Genomic DNA, 25,391 nt, shown 5'->3' with positions numbered 1-25,391 from the left:
TCCTTCCCCTGGTTTTACATTGTTTAAAAGCTTTCCACCAAAGAACGGCATGGTAATACATTTCAGAATCTCTGTGTTCTGCAGAACATGCACTTTTTTAAGACATTGCTAATTTTTTCTCTGTAAAGCTTGTTGTTATGTTATAGGGTAGTTGTAGGATTAGCATCAGACTTTGAAGATCAACAATTTGGGGTCCAGGCTTTGGATTTGTTGTTAGTGTGGGTGAACTGTGAATCATTACCAGTTTCAGGAGTGATGATTCCAATGCTGGATAGGTGGTAATGGTGGTATATTCAAGTGAAAAGTAAAAAGATTCCATTCTGCCTGCTCCAGGTGCCAGCTAAAACCATCATCATCGAGTCCCTAGACATCATCACCATTACGGTGCCACCAGCGCTGCCAGCCGCCATGACAGCTGGCATTGTGTACGCGCAGCGACGCCTCAAAAAAATTGGCATTTTTTGCATCAGCCCACAGAGGATCAACATCTGCGGACAAATCAATCTGGTCTGCTTTGACAAGGTGTGTACCTAGCAGTGGTTGTACGACTGCTGTCTTAGCACTAACCTTACATATCGCTGAAGAAGAAATGTTTCAATGTTTGAAAGACTCTGTAGTAACTGATTTTACCCATAACATGATTGTACCTGCCTCTAGTTGTGTTCGGCATTATTTTATTCTATTTGATTTGATTTGATTCAATCAAACTAAGTCAAGTTGTGCTTTGGGTTTACTAACAGACTGGAACCCTGACAGAAGATGGATTGGACCTATGGGGAGTCCAGAGGGTTGAGAATGGCAGGTAATGTGCTCTGAATTTGACTGTATCAAACATGGATCTACCACTGGTCCATGGATGTTGGCTGAATCTCAAAGAAGATTTACATTTACAGCATGAAATACATTCTTAACGTCTTTTAAATGACAACTCATCTGTTTTTCCTTCTTGCTTGTCTGCCCATTTATATGCTCTACCCTCTACCTCCTGTTTCTCCCTCCTCTCCAGTTTCCACCTGTCAGAGGAAAATGCCTACAAGGAAAATCTTGTCAAGTCACAGTTTGTGGCTTGTATGGCCACCTGCCACTCTCTTACCAAAATAGAGGGCCAACTGTCTGGAGACCCGCTGGACTTGAAAATGTTCGAGGCTACAGGCTGGGTGAGTTGTTCTGTACCTATCCCAGAGCACAATATTGGTCAGGATAGCACAGTTTGGAAAAGCTGTATGAGGACAGATAGCCACTTTGAATACAATTCAGTGTTTCCCCCATTTATTTACCGCAAATTGCGGCCTTGCTTGCAGTTATGACCATGCACAAGCACGCATTGCGCCTGCTAGTACATTAGTTGTGCAACACCAACATTTTTAGTTTTTTTGGTTGGTCAGTAGTCAAGGCGGGGGCCTTGCGTTGCTAAGGCGGCCGCCTTAGCCGTAAAGTGCTTGGTGAAACACTGCAATTTATGTTTAGGTTACCAGTATGTGACGGAAAGATAAAATATATTAATATGCCAACCATTTTTACACACACACACACACACACATGCTCAACTGTAGCAAAAACACCTATCAATCTCAGGGAGACTTCATATCAAAAATGAGCTGCCACTTATTTTTACAGCAAAGACAGCCCCTTAAAGGATATTTCTTTTAAATTGAGATTTGATGACTTTTCTCAACAGTGCGGTTCTGGAAGTAAAAATCGCATTAATTTTTCTCCATAGGTATATGCTTCTGTAGATAACAAAAGTTTGCATGATATTAACCTTGTTTAAAAAAAAACATAGTTTATTCCCGCCGACGTGAAATATTTTCCACCAATAAAATGTGTATTGGTCAAGAGTATTGGGGTAGCTGGTTGGCCTGGTTCCGTGGTTAAAATGTTTGATATAACGAATTGTTAAAATGTCACTGGAGGTTTTGAATGGGTAAATTTACTTCCAGAGCCGCTAAAAAAGGAGTTAGTCACTGTTGAGCCCTATTAGAAAAAGTGAAATATTATCATTACTATTTCTATGTAGGCTATACACCACTAGGGTACGAAGATTGTCACACACACACACACACACACACACACACACACACACACACACACACACACACACACACACACACACACACACACACACACACACACACACACACCTTGTTATCTCTGACTATTGTTGCATTAACATTTTTCTGATCCTTTTTTTCTCCAGATCCTGGAAGAGGCCACTGAGGAGGAAACATCTCTCCACAACCGTATCATGCCCACTGTGGTTCGACCTCCAAAACAGCTGTTGCCCCCAGAGCCGGCCTCATCACCAGAACAGGACATGGTATGAACAGCAGCTCAGTTGTCCAATAGGATGACCACAGGTCCCCCAAGTCTGGGAGTGTTGTTAAGTCATGCTAATCGATACATATATTGAAATCAAACGTAGATCTATAATTGTAAGGATGCTTATCAAATATTAGAGATTTCTAAATAAACAGTATATTGGCTGTTATTTAAACAAGCACATTCTGGTGCCAAAGTGTAACATAAATTGACACTTTTATCATAGCATAACTGCAATCTATCTGAATGATTGCTTTTTTTTTCTCTGAATAATCCCACTCTCCTCTTTCTCTCCCTCTAGGAGCTGTACGAGCTTGCGGTAAGTAGCGGCGTATAATGTTTATTGGAAACTATACAAGTGTAAATCAATCAGTCCATCATTTTGTAACAATCAAAATGGAGGATCTTATCTGTATCTGTATAGGTGCATTTAAGTGATCTTTTCTGAAAGTCTTAATTTCGTATCAGCATTATCAATGATTACGATTTCATCAGAAAACTAGTTTTTCAGTTTTCATCTTCTCCTTGACATAAACTGTGTGTGTGTGTGTGTGTGTGTGTGTGTGTGTGTGTGTGTGTGTGTGTGAGCAGTCAGCACATGAGATAGGTATCGTGCGGCAGTTTCCTTTTTCCTCAGCATCGCAGAGGATGAGTGTGGTCGCTCGTCTGCTGGGGGAGAAACGTATGGATGCATACACAAAGGGGGCGCCAGAAGTGGTGGCTAGTCTCTGCAAGAAAGAGACAGGTGAGTTGTCTCATTACTGCCACTGCTATGATTGAAGCACCAAAAATATACAAGTATTATTAGGTACTCAAATACATCTCCATTACTTGCTGTTTGTCTTTCTCTTACTTTACTTGTTTCTTTAATGTCTCATTTCTTTACAGTGCCAGAGAGCTTCCCAGAGGTATTGGAGGGCTACACCAAACAGGGTTTCAGGGTCATAGCTCTGGCTCATCGTCGACTTGAATCCAAACTCACCTGGCACAAAGTTCAGAATATCAGCAGGTTGTTTGTTGCTTCTCACTTTTGTTTCTGCTTGTTCCCCTGTCTTTTTTTTGGGGGGTTTTGGCACAGAAGGAAAACATTTGTATTTATTTTTCTTCTGAACCAGGGATCACATAGAGGCAAACATGGAGTTCCTGGGTCTGATCATCATGCAAAACAAACTGAAAGCTGAAACCCCAGGGGTGCTGCAGGACCTCCGCCGAGCACACATACGCACAGTCATGGTTACTGGTGAGAAGACGCACACACACACACACACACACACACACACAGAGGCCCATCCTAATAACACCGTCCCTAAAGAGAGAACACAGCTATGTAAATGGAAACATACAGTATATAGTTCATAGTTGGCTAAGTCTCTTATATTGCCGGAACAGGCAGCATAATGAGTTTGGTAATCTGTGTATTGGCCCTAAATAGATTGAATCCCTCTGGTATTTTCTCCGGTTTAACTGCAATCTCAATTTATAAAATTTTCTGGGCTGCTCATTGAAACTCGCAAAACCTGCCTCCAATATTTGCCATTTATTAGTATACTTTGTGGCAAAAAAATACATCAAAACCGTATGTAATGATCTAAACTCACAGTATTAGGCACCATTTTCAGAACTTCTTTCTTTTACTCAATATCTGCAATTCACAAACCCATCAGCAGACACAGACACTGCCCCTATGAACACGAGAAATTACATCTGTGTATTTGTGAGAAAGCTAGAAACTGGAAGGGACGATGATGTGACGAGATAGAAATACAAATGAAACAAAGAAATATTCAGCAAAAAAAAAGTAAGATTGAGAAATCGGAAAAACTGTGTAGGTACAATGTGTTAACGTCACTCTACCTTCCCTGCCAACAGCCAACATCAAGTAGTAAGAGTAAGGCACATGACATTTAACATCTCAAGTGCTTCTGATCATCAGGATTGTAAAAGAAGTAATGCGTCATATGAAATATGTGCTGTATTCACCTTCCAGGTGACAACATGCTGACGGCCATCTCTGTGGCCCGCGACTGTGGAATGATCCCTCCCCAAGACACAGTCATCATTGCTGATGCCTTCCCTCCCCATAACGGACAAGCCGCCAAGATCACCTGGAGATATGCAGACAAGCCCAGCAAGAGCTCTCGTCTGGAGGTGATGCAATTAGGCTAATGCTGTACTAGACCTTAAATAAAGTGTACTGCTTCTACAACTTAACACATTTGATTACATAATGCAATCGAGTAACTGAATAATTAAAAACGACCTCAGCAAAAGATAAAACGTGTTGGAAGTTGTTTACCTTCATATTTTGTTATGTTATAATGTTTTGGCTCCAATCCATACTTTTACTATTGAACAGGAAATCAACATCAGTCTAGAGGATGTGTGTCATGTAGATGAGCAGCACAAACCACGAGAGATGTACCACTTTGCCATGAACGGGAAATCATTTGCCGTCATTGAGGAGCATTTCCCTGACCTGCTTCAAAAGGTAAGAGAGTGGCCATTCCTTTTTCTGTAGCTGGAAAATAAATTATAAATTTGCTCCTCTTGATGTTTCTGTTTTTATGATGGTGTGTTCTGCCTTGTAGCTGGTGCTGCACGGGACGGTGTTTGCCAGAATGGCCCCGGACCAGAAAACCCAGCTCATTGAGGCGCTGCAGGGCGTCGAGTGAGTATTTAAGTCAAAACACACATAATCGTAGCTCTAAAAAATTACTTTGATAAGGTTGTTGAAGTGTCACAACCACAGTTAATAGTGTTTGCCACTGAGAGAGTTTGTAAAATCAGCAGCAGCAGCAAAATTATCCTTTTAAAATGTATGTGCAGTTTTCATGGATTTCTTTGGAATTTAAAGAGGGGAAAAGTGCTTACATTGAGCACAGAGTCACTGCCCTGTATTATTTGCCCACAGCTACTTTGTGGGGATGTGTGGAGATGGAGCAAACGACTGTGGGGTATGTTCATTCACATTATAAGTGTGTCGCAATAACCAGGTGAAATAGAAATGAATTGCTTGCGGTTTGCTACCTACCTTTTTTTTCCAAAAGTATTTCTCACTTTTCTCCACCAGGCTCTGAAGAGGGCTCATGGAGGCATCTCTCTGTCTGAACTCGAGGCCTCGGTCGCGTCTCCCTTCACCTCCAGGACCCCCAACATCTCGTGTGTCCCCAGCCTCATCAGGTCTGCTTTTCCTTCTTTGGATTTGTGCCCCACACAATAACAATAATATCTGGACTATTCTATTGTCAGTTAATGCTATGTTGTAATCTTGCAAATGAAGAAGGACAAATAATTGATTTAAAAACTGGAAAATTGGGAAGTTGTTGTGTATTAATCTTTGAAATTGTTCTCACACTTTGATGCAACAAAACCACTAGCCTGTCACCGCCCGTCTACCTACTTCCACTCAATTTTCATTTCGCTTCAGTAGTCAGTCTGGGTCCGCGGTGAATTCGCAGGTTTTATCCAGCCAAGATTTGTGGCTGTCCAATTAGCGAACAGAGGGAGTGGCTGAGAACAATGGCGTTGAGGTTGTGCGCCAGTTTCAGTTGTAGTCTTTAGCCGGCGCATGACATACGTCACGACCAAATGTTATGCGATTGGTTGGCATATCCAGAGGGTCACTGGGCAGATCCAATAGTTTTAAACTTCAACAGACACCTGCCTTCAAGTGAGTTAACGTTTGTCAATTGAGCGATTCCTGACCTTCTTTACAAATTAAATTAAGTACGATGGTCTGGTAGGACCAGGCTACAAAACCACCCCATTCTTTTTAAATTCAAATATTTTAGAAATGTGTCAAGCATTTTTTTGGCCAAGTCTACATGATGTAACGTTACTTGTGTTTAATGTTTTATATTGACAGAGTGTTTGCTTGCTTTTACAGGGAGGGACGTGCTGCTCTCATCACCTCCTTCTGTGTGTTCAAGTTCATGGCCCTCTACAGCATCATCCAGTACATCAGCGTCACTCTCCTCTACTCTGTACGTAATGCTGTAGCAGATGTGGAATTAATGACAAATCAAGTGAAGTCACAGTCTCTGATTTTTGCTCTCTATTGTTTGTTTTTTTAATCTTTAGATCCTCAGTAACCTTGGAGACTTCCAGTTCCTCTTCATCGATATTGCCATCATCCTCCTTATTGTCTTTACCAGTAAGTATAAGAAAAGAAACAGAAATAAAGTGATGAGTTTGGTAATAAAGTGATGAAATAAAGTTTTTTAAATTATTTTATATTTTGTCTCGCTTTTTAAAAACTTAAATCTTGACTCCCTGCCCTTTCCCCTCACCCTCAATGTCTATTTTCTGACAATTTTCATCATTTTGCCCTGCCTGCCCTGCTCTTCCCCAGTGAGTCTGAACCCAGCGTGGAAGGAACTGGTGTCACGTCGGCCCCCGTCAGGTCTGATCTCAGGGCCTCTGCTGTTCTCTGTGCTGACTCAGATCCTCATCTGCTTGGGCTTCCAGACCATTACCTTCCTTTGGGTCCGACAGCAGTCTTGGTACACAGTCTGGACACCACAAACAGAGTGAGTAGCAGCTCTCACCCCTGATTTAGCTCAGCCAATCGAAAACTAACAATGATTGTGTAACTAGGTATGATTTCAGAATAATTTAATCATGCTGTAATAAAATATTGACCACAGACTGAAACAGTTTTTTTTAACTATATTCTTGAATCAAATTCTCTTCTCTACCAGTGTCTGCAACCAGTCATCACACATTACCACCTTCGACCACAACGACACAGAAGCGGACGACCACAACATCCAGAACTTTGAGAACACCAGCCTCTTCTATGTCTCCTGCTTCCAGTATCTCATTGTTGCCATCGTTTTCTCAAAGGGAAAACCCTTCAGGCAGCCTAGCTACAAGAATTGTGAGAAACTCTCTCCTTTAATAAATCTGTCCTCAAATAATTTGTTATGTTTATAAAAATCTTTGTGCGTGTTATGTGCTTATGTGTCCTCTCCCCAGGGCCTTTTGTGATGTCTTCCTTGAGTCTCTATGTTTTCCTGTTGTTCATCCTGTTCTACTCTGTCCAAGGCATTGATGACTTTCTAGAGGTAAGACTACAGGCACTTTTGGCCGCGCTGATTTTGTTGTCCACTTTAACTGCGCTGAGTCGCGCCTGGGATGAACCTTCTCTGGAGTGGGGCCGAAGCTTGCTGACCCCGCCTCCAAGCGGGCTGACGAATAAGCGCCATCGTTATGTGATCCCTGACCCTCTAGCGACATGTGAAAAGCCTCCGCTACACTGTCAGATGAGCCAGACCTCTCAAATACATACAAGAAACCCATAGCCTTTTTCAAATTATAAAGCATATTCAACGCACAATACAGTGTCATAAAAGCCCAAATAATTCCCTGCATATAACTGCTACAACCATTTGTGCAAAATAGCGAGGGCTTAGACCAATTCTAATTTATGAATGGAAAAGCCATTGACACGCTAGCAGAATTAAGCATTTCACTCTCGGTGTTACACTATACTTTAACTATAAACCATGGAAGTATTGGGAGCTATAAACTGCAAACAATATCAGTGGTTTTATACTTCATCCCACGGTGGCGCGTAATTTTTGCGTTAAGTTTTTATTAGGCTAAAAGACAGTGGAACAACGGTAGGCTACACTCATTGGTCACAAAGATTGGCACCAGAGTGCATCATCAGCTGAATGCACACCAACAGACGAGCAGCCCTGCTGTAATGGAAAAGAGATAATGTAAAGGGCTGGACGGTAATTTCATGATGATGTGCCCAAGTGAGGTGTTGCAAACAACTGAAGCCTTAAATCAAGGCTGTAATTTTATTTATGTTTGGTAACCGCTGTTGGAGTATCTCACTTTTTCTCTCTCTCTCTCTCTCTCTCTCTCTCTCTCTCTCTCTCTCTCTCTCTCTCTCTCTCTCTCTCTCTCTCTCTCTCTCTCTCTCTCTCACTCACTCACTCTACAGGTTGTTTGTGTCCCGTTTGAATGGAGGCTAAAACTTTTCCTCATCATTTTGGTCAATGCTGCCGTGTCTGTTTTGGTCGAGGTAAGACAATGACTTGAACACATGACACTAGATGTTTTTCTCATCTTCAGATTTTGTTTGTTTCATGCAGTGTCTCATCTTTGTCTCATTTAGCTGGACAGCAGTATCAATGGTGTGTTGAAGTGAAAATGTGTCTCTAAAGAGACAAACCCAGGGCATAATAGTTAACAATTGTTTTGGTGAAATGTATGCATTTGTGGGGCTTAGGAAATTGCTTAAAGCATCATATGCTTTTTTGTTACATTTCTGAATAGACAGATGCTCTTAAAGAAACCTGTTTTTTTTTTGTTATACAACGGCATGACAATAGTTTATCGTAATAGTTTACTTCGGGCCTTCCTTCTAGAAGGCTGCCATTGCATACATACACTGCTCAGCAGACACCTTAAATGATGCTACTTCCTAAACCTCCAGTGCAAATACCTTGATCTTAAGTGAATTTTAAAAAATCCACAAGCTTTGATAATTGTGTCCTGACGCGCTCTCTTCTTACTAATTTAAATTCATTTTAACCTCACACGTAATGATTAACACAGCTTAATGGAAGAAAATAAGTTTCTGCTTGATCATTCAAAGCTTTGACACATTGTGGTGATGCTAAAAACAATAGCATAATCAAATTAGCATCTATATAATTATTTCCCCTGCACACTGCGATATTCCATAGACCTTCGTCCTTGACATCATCTTATGGAAGCTTGTGTTCAGCCGAGACAAACAGGGCAGCTTTGGCGTCACTCCTGCTGCCCCGACATCACAGGTTGGGAAACTCTGACACCTTCTTCTTTAGCCTTTTCATTTTCCTCTTGTGTGATGCTCTCTCTCTCTTTACCTCTTCCTTTAATGCACAGAGTACACCTTTCTACTTTAACCCCCTAACAAAGACATGCATGTGTGAGACGTCATTCTGTTCTGTCCTCTTTTTATCGTGTCCCCAGATGGACTTTTGTAATGTGGTAAAAATCTTTAAAATGAATTATGTTGTACTGTATTTGTGAGGCATAATAGTATATAAAACAACTTCAACATTGTATCTTTAAGTAAACCCTTAATTTGGTGACATACACTACAAAATGTGTATTTTTCTATACAGTATACTGTATATGTCCATCGTTATGGTAGCAAATGACTTTTGATGATGTTTTGTTATTCACATTATTGCAGAAAATTTATTATTATTGTTTTTTGTTAATTACTTAAAGGAGTAAGTAAGTGGTAATTTTTGGTAATATACCTGGTAAATCACTTTATATTCATACAACAATCAATCAGTTAAACAGTATGCACAGATCATTGCCTCCTCTCCCTCCGTCTGCACCTCCAGTTCCAGTCTACGTTCTCTACTAAGCTCTACTTGCTGCGCTTATCTCTTGGTTTCCCTATTGGATCCAGGCCAATAGTCAACACTGTCATTGGTTCCTATTGAGTACAGTGAATTTAAAATCGTCGGCTTTTTCAATATCAGGTTAATAGGAAATGTTGACATTAACTTTTGTAATCTGTAAAGATCTGGGGCCTCATTTATAACGGTGTGCGTAGAAACCTTCCCAAAACATTGCGTTCGCACAAAGCCAAGAATGTGCTGCGCCAAAAAAAAGTTGAGATTTATAAAACTGTGCGGCGCACTGTTGCACGCAATCTTCCCTTTATAATTATCCACCTGCGGTGAATTGTGCGCAGACGATCTCCGCCCGTGTCATCCCACTTCACCTCCCAGTTTCATCCCACAATCTACCATACATGGCGAATGCTAAATAGCTCCTGAATATGATGACGCTCTTAATAAGCACGACATTTTGACTGACATGGGGAAAAAAGGGAGGCAACCAGCCGCAAAGAAAGCGACTGGGAAGGAAGAAAGCCCGTGCCATGCGTCGCTGTAACTGCCACTAAAACACAAACACACACGCGCGCGCTGATCACATATCATGATTGGTACAGTCGTTATAGTCTTTGTTAAACTGTTTTGCCCAACTTTGTACTGTATGAAATATCACGTATTAGCGAACCTGTTGGACTATATGTAGGCCTATATAAAATGTGTTGTGAGAAGTGAAATAATGCATTAGCCTATAGTCTATTCCAAAGCATTGTTCCCTTTCCGTGAGATCCACACATTTCCAACAACAACGTCAGATTATAGTTTAAACTTCCAGGGTTAGTTGTTATGGGAAAGAGATGCATAAAATAATTTGCTAAATTCATAACATGATTTTATCTAACGAAATATTTAGTTTTAATTAATATGTTTGGCCTTAACTTTGTACAAAACTACTTTTTACACACAGCCTAAAATATTGACTTTGCTCTCCCGCTGGCCACGGACACACCTCCCGAGGTATATGATATTATTATAGAGTAGAACTATAAGATTACATGTAAAAATATAACCAAAACATGTATAGACCTACTTGATAAGTAAATCAACCTACATCATTACTGCATGCCATAGACAACAGTAGCCTATATTCGCAACAATAGGTACGCACATGTAATTGATTAAATATATTGGGTGCCATGCATTTCACAAGGATATGTGTGTTTTTCCGATGACAGAGCTTTATTTCGTGGTGTTGCCATTGAGTGTCGCTGATTCCCCGAGTCAGGAAAACCTTGCGGTAGCTCTACGCATGGTCAAAAGTTTGCGTGGGAATACGCACACTTCTCCGCAAAGAATTCTTTTATAAATACCACCGTTTTGCCACCGCACATTTGACCGCACATTCTGCCTGTCTACGCAAGGTTTTTGTGCGTAGAAAGCTTTATAAATGAGGCCCCTGGTCTGTAATCCTTTGTTTGCCTGATCGTTGACTGAGCTTGAATTTTAAAGAGTTGGCTCACTCCTTAAACCGGCAACTGCCAACTCCTAACGTTTATCATTCAATGCAATTTACCAGTGTAAAGAAATGTGCCTGCATATTACGCAGATGCCTCCTCTCTAGTTCTTTAGTTTTGCATGCAGCAGTTAAAAAGGCATGCCACTGTCTCATTTGCATTGGTCAGTTAAAGCATTTTAGAAAAACCTGAATGAAATATGACACCTGTTCACAGAACCTTATACAACCCTTCCTTTCCTCCTTCTTTCTCTGGAATTTTTATTTTATTCATTTGTTTGTTTTTGGCGTTGTGGTATTTCCAGGGGGGCATTGACCTTGGGGCGTTCAAGTGTCTGTCCTGGCTTTGCTGCTCACGTAAGATGGCGCCAAAGGCTCGCTACATGCATCTGGCCCAGGAGCTCAGTGTGGACCCCGACTGGCCTCCAAAGCCAACCACCACCACTGAAGCCAAGCCCCGCCCAGAAAACGGGTCCACCTATCAAATCATGATCAACTCCTAGCACCCCCCCAGCTCATCCTAGAATCTAATCCACCCCTTTCATTCAGGAGATATGCCTATGACAAGTGTTCAGTGAACGCACATTTAAACGCCTCAATTAAAATTGTCCCAAGATAGTAGCTTGCCGTCACTGTTAACAGAGATTTGCATCTTGCATAGTAAAACCAGAGATGATGACTACACGTGTGTACCAAATATAGGTAGGTTTCAGTTAAGTCTTATTACTCTTGCTCTTTCTGGCTCGCCAACTCGCGTGCTCTCAGGTCTCTCTTGCTCAGCTAAATGTGTATTTAATTATCAGCGACATTAATTCCCGAAAGTACGACCCACTCTGACTGCAACAGCAGGTGAGAGAAGGTCAGTGAAGAAAGAGTTGAAGAGGAGGAAGAACGGTTCATACTTTAAAATGGGGATTGGATACCTGTTAATGGCTGTACTGTACAACTGTGTAACCAGATCAAACAGTTTTTAAAGCAGTAGTAGCAAGTCCACTCCATGTTTATGTGCAGCCTCCACCTCAATGTTAAGGCGTTAACATAGTGTGTAACGTGTTCATATGACTAACCCGCTGTGCAGGCTCTTGATTGCTACTATGTAGTGGTCTTATACAGCTAATTGATTCAGCATTTAAAGAGTCATTTAATTGAGTTGGCATGAACACCTGGCAAGTGCTCATTTGAGAGCATAAAACCAAAAAGAAGAGCTTTAAAGGTTACCATGGCCCCCAAGGATCTCGTTTGAAATTAATATTCAAATAGTCTGTCAGCACACTGAGTGTAGAAGACTGAATCATGGGATGGATTTGACTTGTTCCATTGCACACCCCAGGCAGAAAATACATTATTTTAAACATCACGGATGTTCTCTTAATCTGATTATTTATATACATTAAAGACATTGTGACTTTTTTGCGACAAATTTGAGAACAGGGCTGAAGACAGATGTGTACATCCTCTCAACCACATTATCCACAGGCTGGGACCTGTTGCAGGATGTCTGTCGTGTTAGTCAGTTTACTTTTTAGGGTTTTTAAAAATATTATTATGTAGAAAAATTACAAAAATGCTTACAAAAAAATATTCAATCTACCTTTTAACTGTGCAAGCATATTGGATCCAGTCTGTTTGTCCAGACTAATATGTCAACTGCTGTTTGATGTATTTTCATGAAATGTGGCACAAACACATGAGTTGTCATGTCATCAACCTGACAAGAGCTCTTTAGCTCATAGCAGCATACCTCTGAAACTAATGACTGAATTCTCATCACCATCAGCTATACTTTCACATTCATAGGAGCATGTTACACTTATGTAAGTCTGACTGGGAACAACAACACAGCCTTTCCTGTGGCGCGACAAACTTTTCCGCACTTGTTTTAAAGATCATAGATAAAGTAACTACAGCAAACTTGGCACCACTTTTAACCAACACTGCTGTTTTCTCGTGTGTAATGAGCTTAACATCCTCAACGGTTAAGTGTGGTTAAAAACTTTTAATCATATGTTTTTGCCGTCGGACAGTATACTGAAAGCTAACCATGACTTGCATGAAGCCAGCTACTTAATCGTCATATTTTTAAGACTTGATGGTTGCAACAGGATGATTATCATTACAAATACAGCATTTGTTTAAAACATTTACAATGACATCTCTGTATTAAAAAATAAATGAAAACCTTTCAAGAAACTGCATGAATCCGGATAGTTAATAACATGCATGGACCATATAATTTAAAGCACCCGACATTTACAATCTTGTTTCTGATTGGCTCTGGGAAGCCAAGCAGCGCTTCTTCCTTTAGTTTCAAAACTACATTTCTTCCTATGGAAGACTCATTAAGGCATTTTGCATCTCATCAGATAGCGGCTCTTTGACTTTGAAAACATCCACGCAGCACTCGCTGCATACAATGGATGTTTGTTATCAAACACTATCTCATTCACTCCCTGTAAACTTTTGATTGTGGCTGTATATGTTTGTAGCTTTTTCCTACAAACTGATGGCATTCAGTCTAAGAGAAACACCAATAATGGCATAATGAGCTAACCGACTTTTTTAAGCCATGGAATTTTGTACCAAAATATGTTAATGTATGTAAATCATTCTAACTTCAACCTTACTACAGCTGTTGCAAGGACTAAACAAAGTTTTTTCAGATACCTTTGAAGAGTGTATGATGGCAGATTTAGAGTGGAGTATCTCCTTAAGGCAAAGAAACCAACACACAATGTCAATATAACTATTCTCTGCACAGCAGCCTGCCTTTGCTAAAGTTCCAAGTTTTAATATGTGGCACAATGTCAAAGGAATATCAAACAAAATGTAATGTATCGGTTCCTCCCTGACAAAATTAAGCAAATTAATTCTTAAAAATCAACTGTATTTTGTGACACTTCATCATGTATGACGCATTAAGCTTGCCAATTGAATATTAGCTATTTTTTCACAACATATTTCCTTATACATCAGCAACACCAAGAGTCAAGTTGCTCAGTTCTTGAAGGCCATTGTCACTTGAGATACTTATAATATTACAAATGCATGTGAAAATGTGGGGTCCATACTGTTTTATGACAAGCTCAAATGTGATGTGTGACCACAATTTTAAATTATTTCATTGTTTATTTGATGAGCAGAGTTTAAGAATGTTGTTATAGTATTATGTAGGTAAATTGTCACTGTAAGAAAAAGGATATATAGTTGATGAAACTGGTGAGAAATGGCCCGAATGGACATGGTGGTGCGAATTTGCAGAAATTATTATGATTATGATTAAGTTATCAAAAACTATTTCTGTTGGACCTCAACATGTCGCTGATGTGCCCAAACATTGGTCAAATGGGTTTCAATGCCTCTGAATATTCAGTGTCAATTTCTATCTTTTTTTTTTGTTTTCATTTGCTTTCAGGTATAATTTCTTCTCTCTCTAGATACCTATCGAGGCTAAAATTGATTGTTATGTAAGAAAAAGTTAATATAATGCAATACTATGGTTTTTGGATTCTGTTTCCAAAGACTTTTCCTCACATCTCTATTGGTTATTTGAGAAAAAGGAAAAGGTAGAAAAGTTTAATCTAAGCCCTTATTCAATTCTGTCAAATTTAATTTGACTCGGCAGAAGCGGACTTTTAAAGATGATAATAATATAAGAGGTTGTATATTTGGGATATACATGTTTATTGTGTGCATAAAAGTAAAAAGTTTTAGTTATACACGTGTATGGTTTTTGGATTATCAAAGGGCTGGTGTGTCTTTTTTCTACTATTTTTGGTACTGTGTTACAATCAGTTGTCTGTCTACTTTTTATTTGTACTGTGTATTGGCTTTATTTGTATTTTTCGCGTTTGTTGTGGAGTTGCATTATTTAGGATCTTTATTTTGGGCATGAATCATGGGCATTTATTTCACAATTTGAATTAATTTTTTGTGAAGTAAGATTGATTGGGGGCACCAATATTTGGTATGTCCTGGTTAACCAGTACATGTCTAAGAGTTTGAAGAAAAGTGGAACTTGAACCATCCTGAGTGGAAAGGCTTGTAAGTTGACTCTGCCCTTCACTTTTTTTCAATGCCTTGTATACAACTAAGGCTCTGACACAAAAGGTTATTCTATTCATGTAATATCATTGGCGCCTTCTCTCAAGCAACATCTGACAATCTTGTTACTGTTCTGTCCATTCATTAAATGTATATCTATTTAACAAAAAGCATTGCTGTTCGATATCAGCGATCTATTGTAGAAGTGATTATATTGCTGCTAGAGGCACAATGATTCAGTAGCAGCTGTCATAACTGCACCTTGATACAGAAAAATAATTTAATGATGTGCAAACTGTAAATGCTACAAATGTTTTTCTTTCACAGTTTTGCCTATTATTCTGACACGGCTATGTCAAAGCAATGGATTTATGCTGAAACCTTTATGCTCTTATACAGGTACAACATATGCCGACTGCTGACAGTTAGAATGGGCTTCTGATTCACATCATGTATTTAAAAGAAACCAATGAATGGCATTTGGAATTGAGTCAGCCACAGAGTATACAATCATATGAAAAAGTTTGGGAACCCCTCTCAGCCGGCATTATAATTGACTCTGCTTTCACAAAAAAACATAAAAGTGGTATGTCTTTAATTTACCAGGAACAGCTAAGTACTGGGATGTTTTCCAAACAAAGATTTTTTGAAAAGCAGTATTTGGTTGTATGAAATAAAATAAAATGTGAAAAACTGGCTGTGCAAAAATATGGGTACCCTTGTGGTTTTGTTGATTTTAATGCCTGTAACAGCATGTAAAACTGATGCATTTAAACACAAAGTTGGTTGGATTATGTTGTTAAGCCTTGAACCTCATAGAAATGTCTGTTTAATCATGAGAAAATGTATTTTAGGTGCCTAAATGCAAGTTGCACTTCTCTTTGACTCTCTGCTGAAGTGAGACAGAATGGGATCATCAAAACTGCTCCCAAAAGATCTTAAAAACAAAGATTATTCATTATCATGGTTTAGGGGAAGGCTACAAGAAGCTTTCCCAAAGGTTTCAATTGTCAATTTCTACTGTAAGGAACGTTGTCAGGGAATGGAAGGACACAGGCACAGTTGCAGTTAAACCCAGGTCTAGCAGACCAAGAAAAATACAAGAGCGGCATATGCGGCGGATTGTGAGAATGGTTGCACACAACCCAAAGATCACCTCCAAAGACCTGCAAGAACATCTGGCTGCAGATTGTGTATCTGTACATGGTTCAACAAATCAGTGCAATTTGCACCAACACATCTGTATGGCCAGGTGATGAGAAGGAAGCCCTTTCTGCGCCCACGCCACAGATACAGTTGCATGGAGTATGCAAAAGCTCATTTAGACAAGCCAGATTCCTATTGGAAGAAAATGTTTTGGACTGATGAGACAAAAATTAAGTTATTTGGTCTTTATAAAAAGCAGATGTTTTGGTGCAAATTGCGCTGAATTGTTGAACGATGTACAGATACACAATCTGCAGCCAGATGTTCTTGCAGGTCTTTGGAGGTGATCTGTGGGTTGTGTGCAACCATTCTCACAATCCTCCACCTATGCCGCTCCTGTTTTTTTCTTGGTCTGCCATGCCTGGGTTTAACTGCCACTATGCCTGTGTCCTTCCATTTCCTGACAACGTTCCCTACAGTCGAAATTGACAATTGAAACCTTTGGGAAAGCTTCTTGTAGCCTTCCCCTAAACCATGACAATGAACAATCTTTGTTTTTCAGATCTTTTGGGAGCTGTTTTGATGATCCCATTCTGTCTCACTTCAGCAGAGAGTCAAAGAGAAGTGCAACTTGCATTTAGGCACCTAAAATACATTTTCTCATGATTAAACAGACATTTCTATGAGGTTCAAGGCTTAACAACATAATCCAACCAACTTTGTGTTTAAAGTCATCAGTTTTACATGCTGTTACAGGCATTAAAATCAACAAAACCACAAGGGTACCCACATTTTTGCACAGCCAGTTTTTCACATTTTATTTTATTTCATACAACCAAATACTGCTTTTCAAAAAATCTTTGTTTGGAAAACATCCCAGTACTTAGCTGTTCCTGGTAAATTAAAGACATACCACTTTTATGTTTTTTTTGTGAAAGCAGAGTCAATTATAATGCCGGCTGAGAGGGGTTCCCAAACTTTTTCATATGACTGTATATGACGCCTCACATGGATTTAGTTTCCTCAGGAAAATGTGTCTATTTGTAATGAAAAGAGAAAATAATAAAAGTTGATAACCAAACTGAATGAAAAAATACTGTTGGTCAAAATCTTGTATAACAGTTTATCGGCTCAATGCAGTTGATTTTCTGAACCTATTTTTATTTGCAGCTCCTGCATAGGCTCTTTGGGGGATGTGTATTGTTTGTATTGGCAGAGATGTCATTTTTTTGGGGAAATGTTTGTACTTTATTAATTTATTTTTGAATTAATTTATTTTCCTTTCCTTTTCCCTGAGGATTGTATTTCAGATTTATCTTGATTTATTTCTTTTCAATAAATGTTATCAAAACTGTCTGCTTTGAGTTATTGGTTTTCCTTCTGACCTGAATAGTTAAGTTAGTAACTTTATTAGTCAATGGCTACTTTGAAATGTGTCTTTTTGCATATCTCCTCTCAAGATACCTCTCATATCAATAGGATACCTTATGTAAAGGGCAGTAAGCAGGCCTTAAAGGTGGAGTCAGAGATACTGGAGAATGCTATTTGTCATAATCACTTCTTTAAAATCAGTGAATATCTCCGGATAGCTCCTTACGATCTGCTTCCTGTACCTACTGTGTGTGTGGATCGTGAGGAGATATTTACTTGTATATTGTCAACAAGTGTTCTTCAGTATTGCTGACTTCACCTTATTGAAGTGTCAACATGTTGCAGAAATGTATTTGTAGACTTTACCTGTTAACAGCCAAGTTTAGGCCTATGTGGTTAATGTGATGTGGTCATAAGATATTTAGGCTGCTGACGTCACATGTTAATGATGGGGAAGAATAGCTTTTATAAAATCCTGTGTTTATCAGCCGGCAGTTAAACAGTCACATCATAAAAACTTAATATTTGTCATTTTAACAAATCCAAAATGTATTGACTTATGAATCATCCAGTGAATACCCTCCTCTTGCCTGTGCAGTTGGCCTACAGAATTATACATGCCTGGACAGTCTTCAGCTTGGGTCGCACAACTAGGCTGCCGCCTAACATTAATTCTAATCTAACTAGTCATTCATTTTGAACTCAATTGCACTTTGTGCTTTACTTTTGTAAGCTAGGCCTGCGTATTCAAATGAAATCTTCATCGTTCATGTGATCAATATTGCCCATTTAAATATACCAACTGACAGGTAAAACACTTACAGTATCTCAAAAAAGTGAGTACACCCCTCACATATATTCAAATATTTCCCTATATCTTTTCATGGGACAACACTGAATAAATTACACTTTGATACAATGTAAAGTAGTCAGTGTACAGCTTGTATAACAGTGAATCTACTGTCCCCTCAAAATAGCTCGACACAGCCATTAATGTCTAAAGTGCTGGCAACAAAAGTGAGTACACCCCTAAGTGAAAATGTACAAATTGGGCCCAAAGTGTCATTATTTTGTGTGGCAACCATTATTTTCCAGCACTACCTTAACCCTCTTGGGCATGGAGTTCAACAGAGCTTCACAGGTTGTCACTGGAATCCTCTTCCACTCATTTATGACGACGTCACGTAGCCACAGGTGGACTGGCCATCTGGCATACCGGGCATCGTCCCGGTGGGCCGGCAGGCATTTTGGGCCGGGCCGGGTCCATTTATAAAAAAAAAAAAAAAAAAAAAAAAAATTAAAAATCTTTTTTTTTTTTTTTTTTTTTTTTTTTATGGACCCTCGGCTGTGTGACTCGGCCCGGCCCGGCCAAGTCACACAGCCGAGGGCCGAGGGCCCTTCCCTCTCGGGAGTGCCATGGACATATAATTGTGCGTGCAGGCTGTCAACTTCACCTGAAAGTTAAATACAACTTTGTCCCAGGCCATTACTCATTATGATTGGTTCTAGGCTGGGCCTGGCCCAATCACACACACAGCAGAGGGCCGCCCATTCAGAGGCTGCATTAAATTGTATTATCATGCATTCAACTTCTACTCCGTAATTATGAGCATCTGACGATGGTCAGTTACGTTCAGGGCCGTCGGACTGCGGACAGGCTTGGGGGGCCCAAGGCAGAGGGGGGCTGCACCCAAAAATATATATACAGTATCTCACAAAAGTGAGTACACCCCTAACATTTCTTCAAATATTTCATTATATCTTTCCATGCGACAACACTGAATAAATGACACTTTGATACAATGTCAAGTAGTCAGTGTACAGCTTGTATAACAGTGTAAATTTACTGTCCCCTCAAAATAACTCGATACACAGCCATTAATGTCTAAACTGCTGGCAACAAAAGTGAGTACACCCCTAAGAAAAAATGTCCAAATTGGGCCCAAAGTGTCAATATTTTGTTTTGCCATCATTATTTTCCAGCACTGCCTTAACCCTCTTGGGCATGGTGTTCACTAGAGCTTCACAGGTTGCAACTGGAACCCTCTTCTACCCATTCATGACGACATCAAGGAGCTGGTGGATATTAGAGTCCTTGCGCTCCTCCATCTCCCATTTTAGGATGCCCCAAAGATGCTCAATAGGGTTTAAGACTGGAGACATGCTTGACCAGTCCATAACCTTTACCCTCAGCTTCTTTAGCAAGCCAGTGGTCGTTCGGAGGGGTGTTTGGGGTCGTTATCATGTTGCAGTACTGCCCTGCGGCCCAGTTTATGAAGGGAGGGGATCATGCTCTGCTTCAGTATGTCACAGTACATGTTAGAATTCAATGAACTGTAGATCCCCAGTGCTGGCAGCACTCATGCAGCCCCAGACCATGACACTCCAACCACCATGCTTGACTCTAGGCAAGACACACTTGTTTTTGTACTCCTCACCTGGTTGCCGCTCCACACTCTTAACACCATCTGAACCAAATAAATGTATTTTGGTCTCATCAGACCACAGGACATGGTTGCAGTAATCCATGTCCGTAGTCTGTTTGTCTTCAGCAAACTTTTTGTGGGGTTTCTTGTGCATCATCTTTAGAATAGGCTTCCTTCTGGGATGACAGCCATGCAGACCAGTATGATGCAGAGTGCGGCGTATGGTCTGAGCACTGACAGGTTGACCCCCCCACCCCTTCAAGCCCTTCAGCAATGCTGGCAGCACTCGTACGTCTATTTTCCAAAGGCAACCTCTGTGTACGACGCTGACCATGTGCACTCAACCTTCGTAAACTGGGCCGCAGGGTGGTATTGCAACATGATAACGACCCCAAACACACCTCCAAGACGACCAGTGGCTTGCTAAAAAAGCTGAGGGTAAAGGTTATGGCCTGGCCAAGCATGTCTCCAGACCTAAACCCTATTGAGCATCTTTGGGGCATCCTCAAACGGAAGGTGGAGGAGCGCAAGGTCTTTAATATCCACCAGCTCTGTGATGCTGTCATAAATGGGTGGAAGAGGGTTCCAGTTGCAACCTGTGAAGCTCTAGTGAACTACATGCCCAAGAGGGTTAAGGCAGTACTGGAAAATAATGGTGGCCACACAAAATATTTACACTTTGGGCCCAATTTGTAAATTTTTTCTAAGGGGTGTACTCACTTTTGTTGCCAGCAGTTTAGACATTAATGGTTGTGTGTCGAGTTATTTTGAGGGGACAGTAAATTTACACTGTTATATAAGCTGTACACTGACTACTTTACATTGTATCAAAGTGTCATTTATTCAGTGTTGTCCCATGGAAAGATATAAAGAAAAATGTGAAGAAATGTGAGGGGTGTACTCACTTTTGTGAGATACTGTATATATATATTTTTTTTTTCAAAAAAATATACATATATTTTTATTTTTTTTTATTTTTTTACTGGCTCAATATAGGCCCCTGATCTTTGAAGGCCCAGAAAAACGTTATTTAGGGAAAAAAAAGATTTCATGGGCCTTTCATTCGTCAGTACATTTATGTTATTTTTTAAATAACATTGTTCGGGGCTACGAAGATCAGGGGCCTATATTGGGCCATTAAAAAATACAAACAAAGGAAAAAAATTCCCGAAGCTGACTGGATTTTTTAAACATGTACATTTCTTCTTTCTGCTTTTTGGTCATCTGTGTCTATACATTATTCCAGCAAATAATAGCCTACTAAATAGCTTACATAGGAAACAGTTGATTTATCCTTAGTGTTCTCTTCAAGTGCACCAGATTGATGAATTTTACTTTAACATTTGAAAAAAAATCTTCCGGGGGAGCATTCCCCCGGACCCCTCTAGAAGGTCCAGGGTCCACGACACAGTCTCCCAAATTCCTGTGAGAAACACTGTGTGTGTGCATGATTATTAAGAGTCATTAGACCAGGGGTTGTGTTCAAGTACGCGTAATGATTTGGTCATTCATCAATAGAAACATTGTGTTGTTATCTGGCTCAGAGAGTGACCAGTCACTCATACGTTTTGGACTATAGACAAACATAGCTTTTACATGTTTGTATTGTAAGACTGCCTCTCAGAGGGCCCATCAGGACTTCCTGTATAGGGGCCCAGAATTTGGAGCAACGCCCCTGCCTCCACATATCGTATAAATAATCATGGTGGGCTGCCATGGCCAAAAATGCCAGGGCTGAATTTTTGTCCCAGTCCACCCCTGCACGTAGCTGGTGGATATTGGAGACCTTCCGCTACTCCACCTTCCGTTTGAGGATGCCCCACAGATGCTCAATAGGGTTTAGGTCTGGAGACATGCTTGGCCAGTCCATAACCTTTACCGTCAGCTTCTTTAACAAGGCAGTGATCTTGGAGGTGTGTTTGGGGTCGTTATCATGTTGGAATACTCCCCTGCAGCCCAGTTTACGTAGGTTGAGTGCACGTGCTCAGCGTCATATCCAGAGGTTTGCTTTGGAAAAAAAGCCTATGAGTGTTGCCAACATTGCTGAAGGGCTTGAAGGGGTGGGGGGTCAGCCTGTCAGTGCTCAGACCATACGCCGCACACTGCATCATACTGGTCTGCATGGCTGTCGTCCCAGAAGGAAACCTATTCTAAAGATGATGCACAAGAAAGCCCACAAACAGTTTGCTGAAGATAAGCAGACTAAGGACATGGATCACTGGAACCATCTCTGTGGTCTGATGAGACCAAGATAAACTTATTTGGTTCAGTTGGTGTCAAGCGTGTGTGGTGGCAACCAGGTGAGTAGTACAAAGACCAGTGTGTCTTGCCTACAGTCAAGCATGGTGGTGGGAGTGTCATGGGCTGGGGCTGCACTAGTGCTGCCAGCACTGGGGATCTACAGTTCATTGAATGCCAACATGTACTGTGAAATATTGAAGCAGAGCATGATCCCCTCCCTTCGGGAACTGGGCCGCAGGGCCGTATTCAAACATGATAACGACCCCAAACACACCTCCAAGATGACCACTGCCTTGCTAAAGAAGCTGAGGGTAAAGGTTATGGACTGGCCAAGCATGTCTCCAGACCTAAACCCTATTGAGCATCTGTGGGGCATCCTCAAACGGAAAGTGGAGTAGCGGAAGGTCTCTAATATCCACCAGCTACGTGATGTCGTCATAAATGAGTGGAAGAGGATTCCAGTGACAACCTGTGAAGCTCTGTTGAACTCCATGCTCAAGAGGGTTAAGGTAGTGCTGGAAAATAATGGTGGCCACACAAAATATTGACACTTTGGGCCCAATTTGTACATTTTCACTTAGGTGTGTACTCACTTTTGTTGCCAGCACTTTAGACATTAATGTCTGTGTGTCGAGTTATTTTGAGGGGACAGTATTTACACTGTTATACAAGCTGTACACTGACTCCTTTACATTGTATCAAAGTGTCATTTCCTCAGTGTTGTCCCATGAAAAGATATAGTGAAATATTTGAAGAAATGTGAGGGGTGTAGGCTACTCACTTTTGTTTGTGTGTGTGTGTGTGTGTGTGTGTGTGTGTGTGTGTGTGTGTGTGTGTGTGTGTGTGTGTGTGTGTGTGTGTGTGTGTGTGTGTGTGTGTGTGTGTGTGTGTGTGTGTGTGTGTGTGTGTGTGTGTGTGTGTGTGTGTGTGTGTGTGTGTGTGTGTGTGTGTGTGTGTGTGTGTGTGTGTGTGTGTGTGTGTGTGTGTGTGTGTGTGTGTGTGTGTGTGTGTGTGTGTGATAGCCTACCTATTTATTAAATTATCATCTAATGACATTAGAAATGTGCACTCTGGCCACTGTCCCAAATAGAGTAAACTGAGAGTTCCTGAAACCTTCTACATGTTTGATGATCACATAAATGTTGTAGAGCTGTAGGTTCAGTTCAGAGTCTAGGACCTTTGTGGTTGGGTCTCAGAAGCCTCCCCGGCAAGTGGGTGAAAAGCCATTAATATGAACATCTGTCAAACTCTTATAATAGGGCCATTGTCAAAGTGCGTATGTATCATCATGAGTAATGGTGAATTAAAGATACAAACAGACAGTGCAGTGATATGTAGGAACTAACTCACTGGTGCGGTTTCTATCCGTGCTGTTCTGAATGTAGTACCGTTAACAGGAAGTGGACTATCACTCTGGCTGTGTCCTTGTTAGCTAGCTAGTAAACCTGCCACAACCACAACAGGCGAGCAAATGTGTACCCTTTGGCGAGATGAATAAACCCGTGCATAGAGAGTGAATAAGGAAGAGATTTGCGTTTAGCCGCTGTTGAGGTACAGCACCATGCTGCGTGTGGGGAGTAAAGCTGCCTGGTAAGTACAGGTTTGATGAAGGTAACAGGCTAGTCGAGGAAAGCACGCAGAGCTTCTCTTTTTTTGACAGCTGGGGACAGGGAAGATAGCGACCTGCTACTTGTAAATAACTGTTGTCCTAATAAAACGACCCATTTTAAATTAGTATTATAGCCAACTATATGCGCAATATGTCCCCACACCTTCACTGCAATTTTAAACAAGCTGTTGTGGATTTTGACGTTACAGTAGCGAGCTAACGTAACCAGCTAACCGGCTAAATGTGGATAGCAGCACGGCTTGTCAAGTGTAATTGAATACAAACAATGGGGACTATGGGGATTTGAATTGACATTTTTTGCTAATAACGTTTGTTTTTGCCAAGTATATGATAGTAAGGAACAGTAAATTAATATATGTAGTATTATTCACACATTGTACTCGAATTTCTGATGCTGACATGTAACGTAAGATGACTAAACACCTTACAATTTGAACCAAGTTTTCACTGTACCTGCATGTCTCAGTTTAGTAAAAGGAGTAACCTTTCTGTGTGACTATCAATTGATGGATGCTACTCTTTAGTTAGTTCCTGCATCCTCATTGAGGGGAGTCCAAGAAGCTCCCGGTTAGATTGTATGTACTTGGGTGTGCCAATATTGTGTTTATAGTCACATTAGGGCGATGGTCGTCCTTCATTTAACGTCCCGTTTATCTGTCACCTCAGCATGACCTGCAGGAACCTGGTCTCCACCACCACCAACATGGGGGTGAGATTTCGTGTGCCGCTGCAGAAGCTGCATCCCCTGTCCCGGGCCATCCACCACCGCTACTCTGGAGCCACCAACCCTCAGCGCGCCCCACATCGCACCGCGGCCCGCTACTTCACCTCCATGTCACGGTTGCCCATGCGGCCCCCCAAGCCTCCCCCGGGGTCAGGAGGCCGTGGCCACCAGCAGCAGCGCAACTTCTGGATGCTCCGCCTCGCTTCTCGGCTGCTAAAGCTCCGATACATTCTGCTGGGCTCGGCAGTGGGAGGGGGGTACACGGCTAAAAAGGTCAGTTTTGAGTTATCTTCAACTCAGGGTTTCTGTCTGAGCGAATCCTTACTTGCATGAGTGCTAAACAACCAGTCTTTGTTTTCCCCATGCTGTTATGTGAGGCAAAACCTTTCCGTAAGCTTTCCAAAGAGCCGCCCCTTATCTTTTTTTATTGAAAACAACTGATGCAAATTCTTTCAAATTCATTAATATTATGAAGATAGCATTACATTGTCATTTTGTCTCCAGACATATGAAGATTGGAAGGAGATGCTGCCTGATTTTAGTGAATACAACTGGGTCATTCCTGATTTTGTCTGGGAGCTGAGTGAACAAATTGATTTAGGTATGTGTTTTCATCCTTAAT

The 25,391-nt window shown here is 40.9% G+C and overlaps 2 protein-coding genes across 6 annotated transcripts in view; both read left to right on the top strand.

The window, feature by feature from the left end:
* The window catches only part of atp13a3 (ATPase 13A3), a 41,119-nt gene extending 25,285 nt beyond the window's left edge, over nucleotides 1-15,834 (top strand). For both annotated transcript variants that reach the window (XM_080032631.1, XM_080032630.1), the window contains 21 exons: nucleotides 334-522; nucleotides 741-802; nucleotides 1,007-1,157; nucleotides 2,198-2,317; nucleotides 2,621-2,638; nucleotides 2,911-3,064; nucleotides 3,208-3,328; nucleotides 3,435-3,559; nucleotides 4,307-4,467; nucleotides 4,676-4,807; nucleotides 4,908-4,987; nucleotides 5,231-5,273; nucleotides 5,390-5,499; nucleotides 6,206-6,302; nucleotides 6,400-6,472; nucleotides 6,671-6,848; nucleotides 7,020-7,198; nucleotides 7,297-7,385; nucleotides 8,276-8,356; nucleotides 9,024-9,116; nucleotides 11,496-15,834. In XM_080032631.1, the coding sequence (XP_079888757.1) occupies nucleotides 334-522; nucleotides 741-802; nucleotides 1,007-1,157; nucleotides 2,198-2,317; nucleotides 2,621-2,638; nucleotides 2,911-3,064; nucleotides 3,208-3,328; nucleotides 3,435-3,559; nucleotides 4,307-4,467; nucleotides 4,676-4,807; nucleotides 4,908-4,987; nucleotides 5,231-5,273; nucleotides 5,390-5,499; nucleotides 6,206-6,302; nucleotides 6,400-6,472; nucleotides 6,671-6,848; nucleotides 7,020-7,198; nucleotides 7,297-7,385; nucleotides 8,276-8,356; nucleotides 9,024-9,116; nucleotides 11,496-11,693 (2,454 nt within the window). In that variant the 3' untranslated portion in view covers nucleotides 11,694-15,834. The remainder of the gene's footprint in view (nucleotides 1-333; nucleotides 523-740; nucleotides 803-1,006; nucleotides 1,158-2,197; nucleotides 2,318-2,620; nucleotides 2,639-2,910; nucleotides 3,065-3,207; nucleotides 3,329-3,434; nucleotides 3,560-4,306; nucleotides 4,468-4,675; nucleotides 4,808-4,907; nucleotides 4,988-5,230; nucleotides 5,274-5,389; nucleotides 5,500-6,205; nucleotides 6,303-6,399; nucleotides 6,473-6,670; nucleotides 6,849-7,019; nucleotides 7,199-7,296; nucleotides 7,386-8,275; nucleotides 8,357-9,023; nucleotides 9,117-11,495) is intronic.
* A 7,999-nt stretch (nucleotides 15,835-23,833) lies between these two features.
* opa1 (OPA1 mitochondrial dynamin like GTPase) overlaps nucleotides 23,834-25,391 on the top strand; it is a 44,110-nt gene continuing 42,552 nt past the window's right edge. For all 4 annotated transcript variants that reach the window (XM_080032726.1, XM_080032724.1, XM_080032725.1 and 1 more), the window contains exons 1-3: nucleotides 23,834-24,005; nucleotides 24,712-25,042; nucleotides 25,274-25,370. In XM_080032726.1, the coding sequence (XP_079888852.1) occupies nucleotides 23,977-24,005; nucleotides 24,712-25,042; nucleotides 25,274-25,370 (457 nt within the window). In that variant the 5' untranslated portion in view covers nucleotides 23,834-23,976. The remainder of the gene's footprint in view (nucleotides 24,006-24,711; nucleotides 25,043-25,273; nucleotides 25,371-25,391) is intronic.

The sequence above is a fragment of the Ammodytes marinus genome, assembly GCF_949987685.1.
Source record: "Ammodytes marinus genome assembly, chromosome: 8".
Classification (NCBI taxonomy): domain Eukaryota; kingdom Metazoa; phylum Chordata; class Actinopteri; order Uranoscopiformes; family Ammodytidae; genus Ammodytes; species Ammodytes marinus.
The sequence above is the reverse complement of the archived record's forward strand: the minus strand, read 5'-3'. Positions and strand labels throughout refer to the sequence as shown.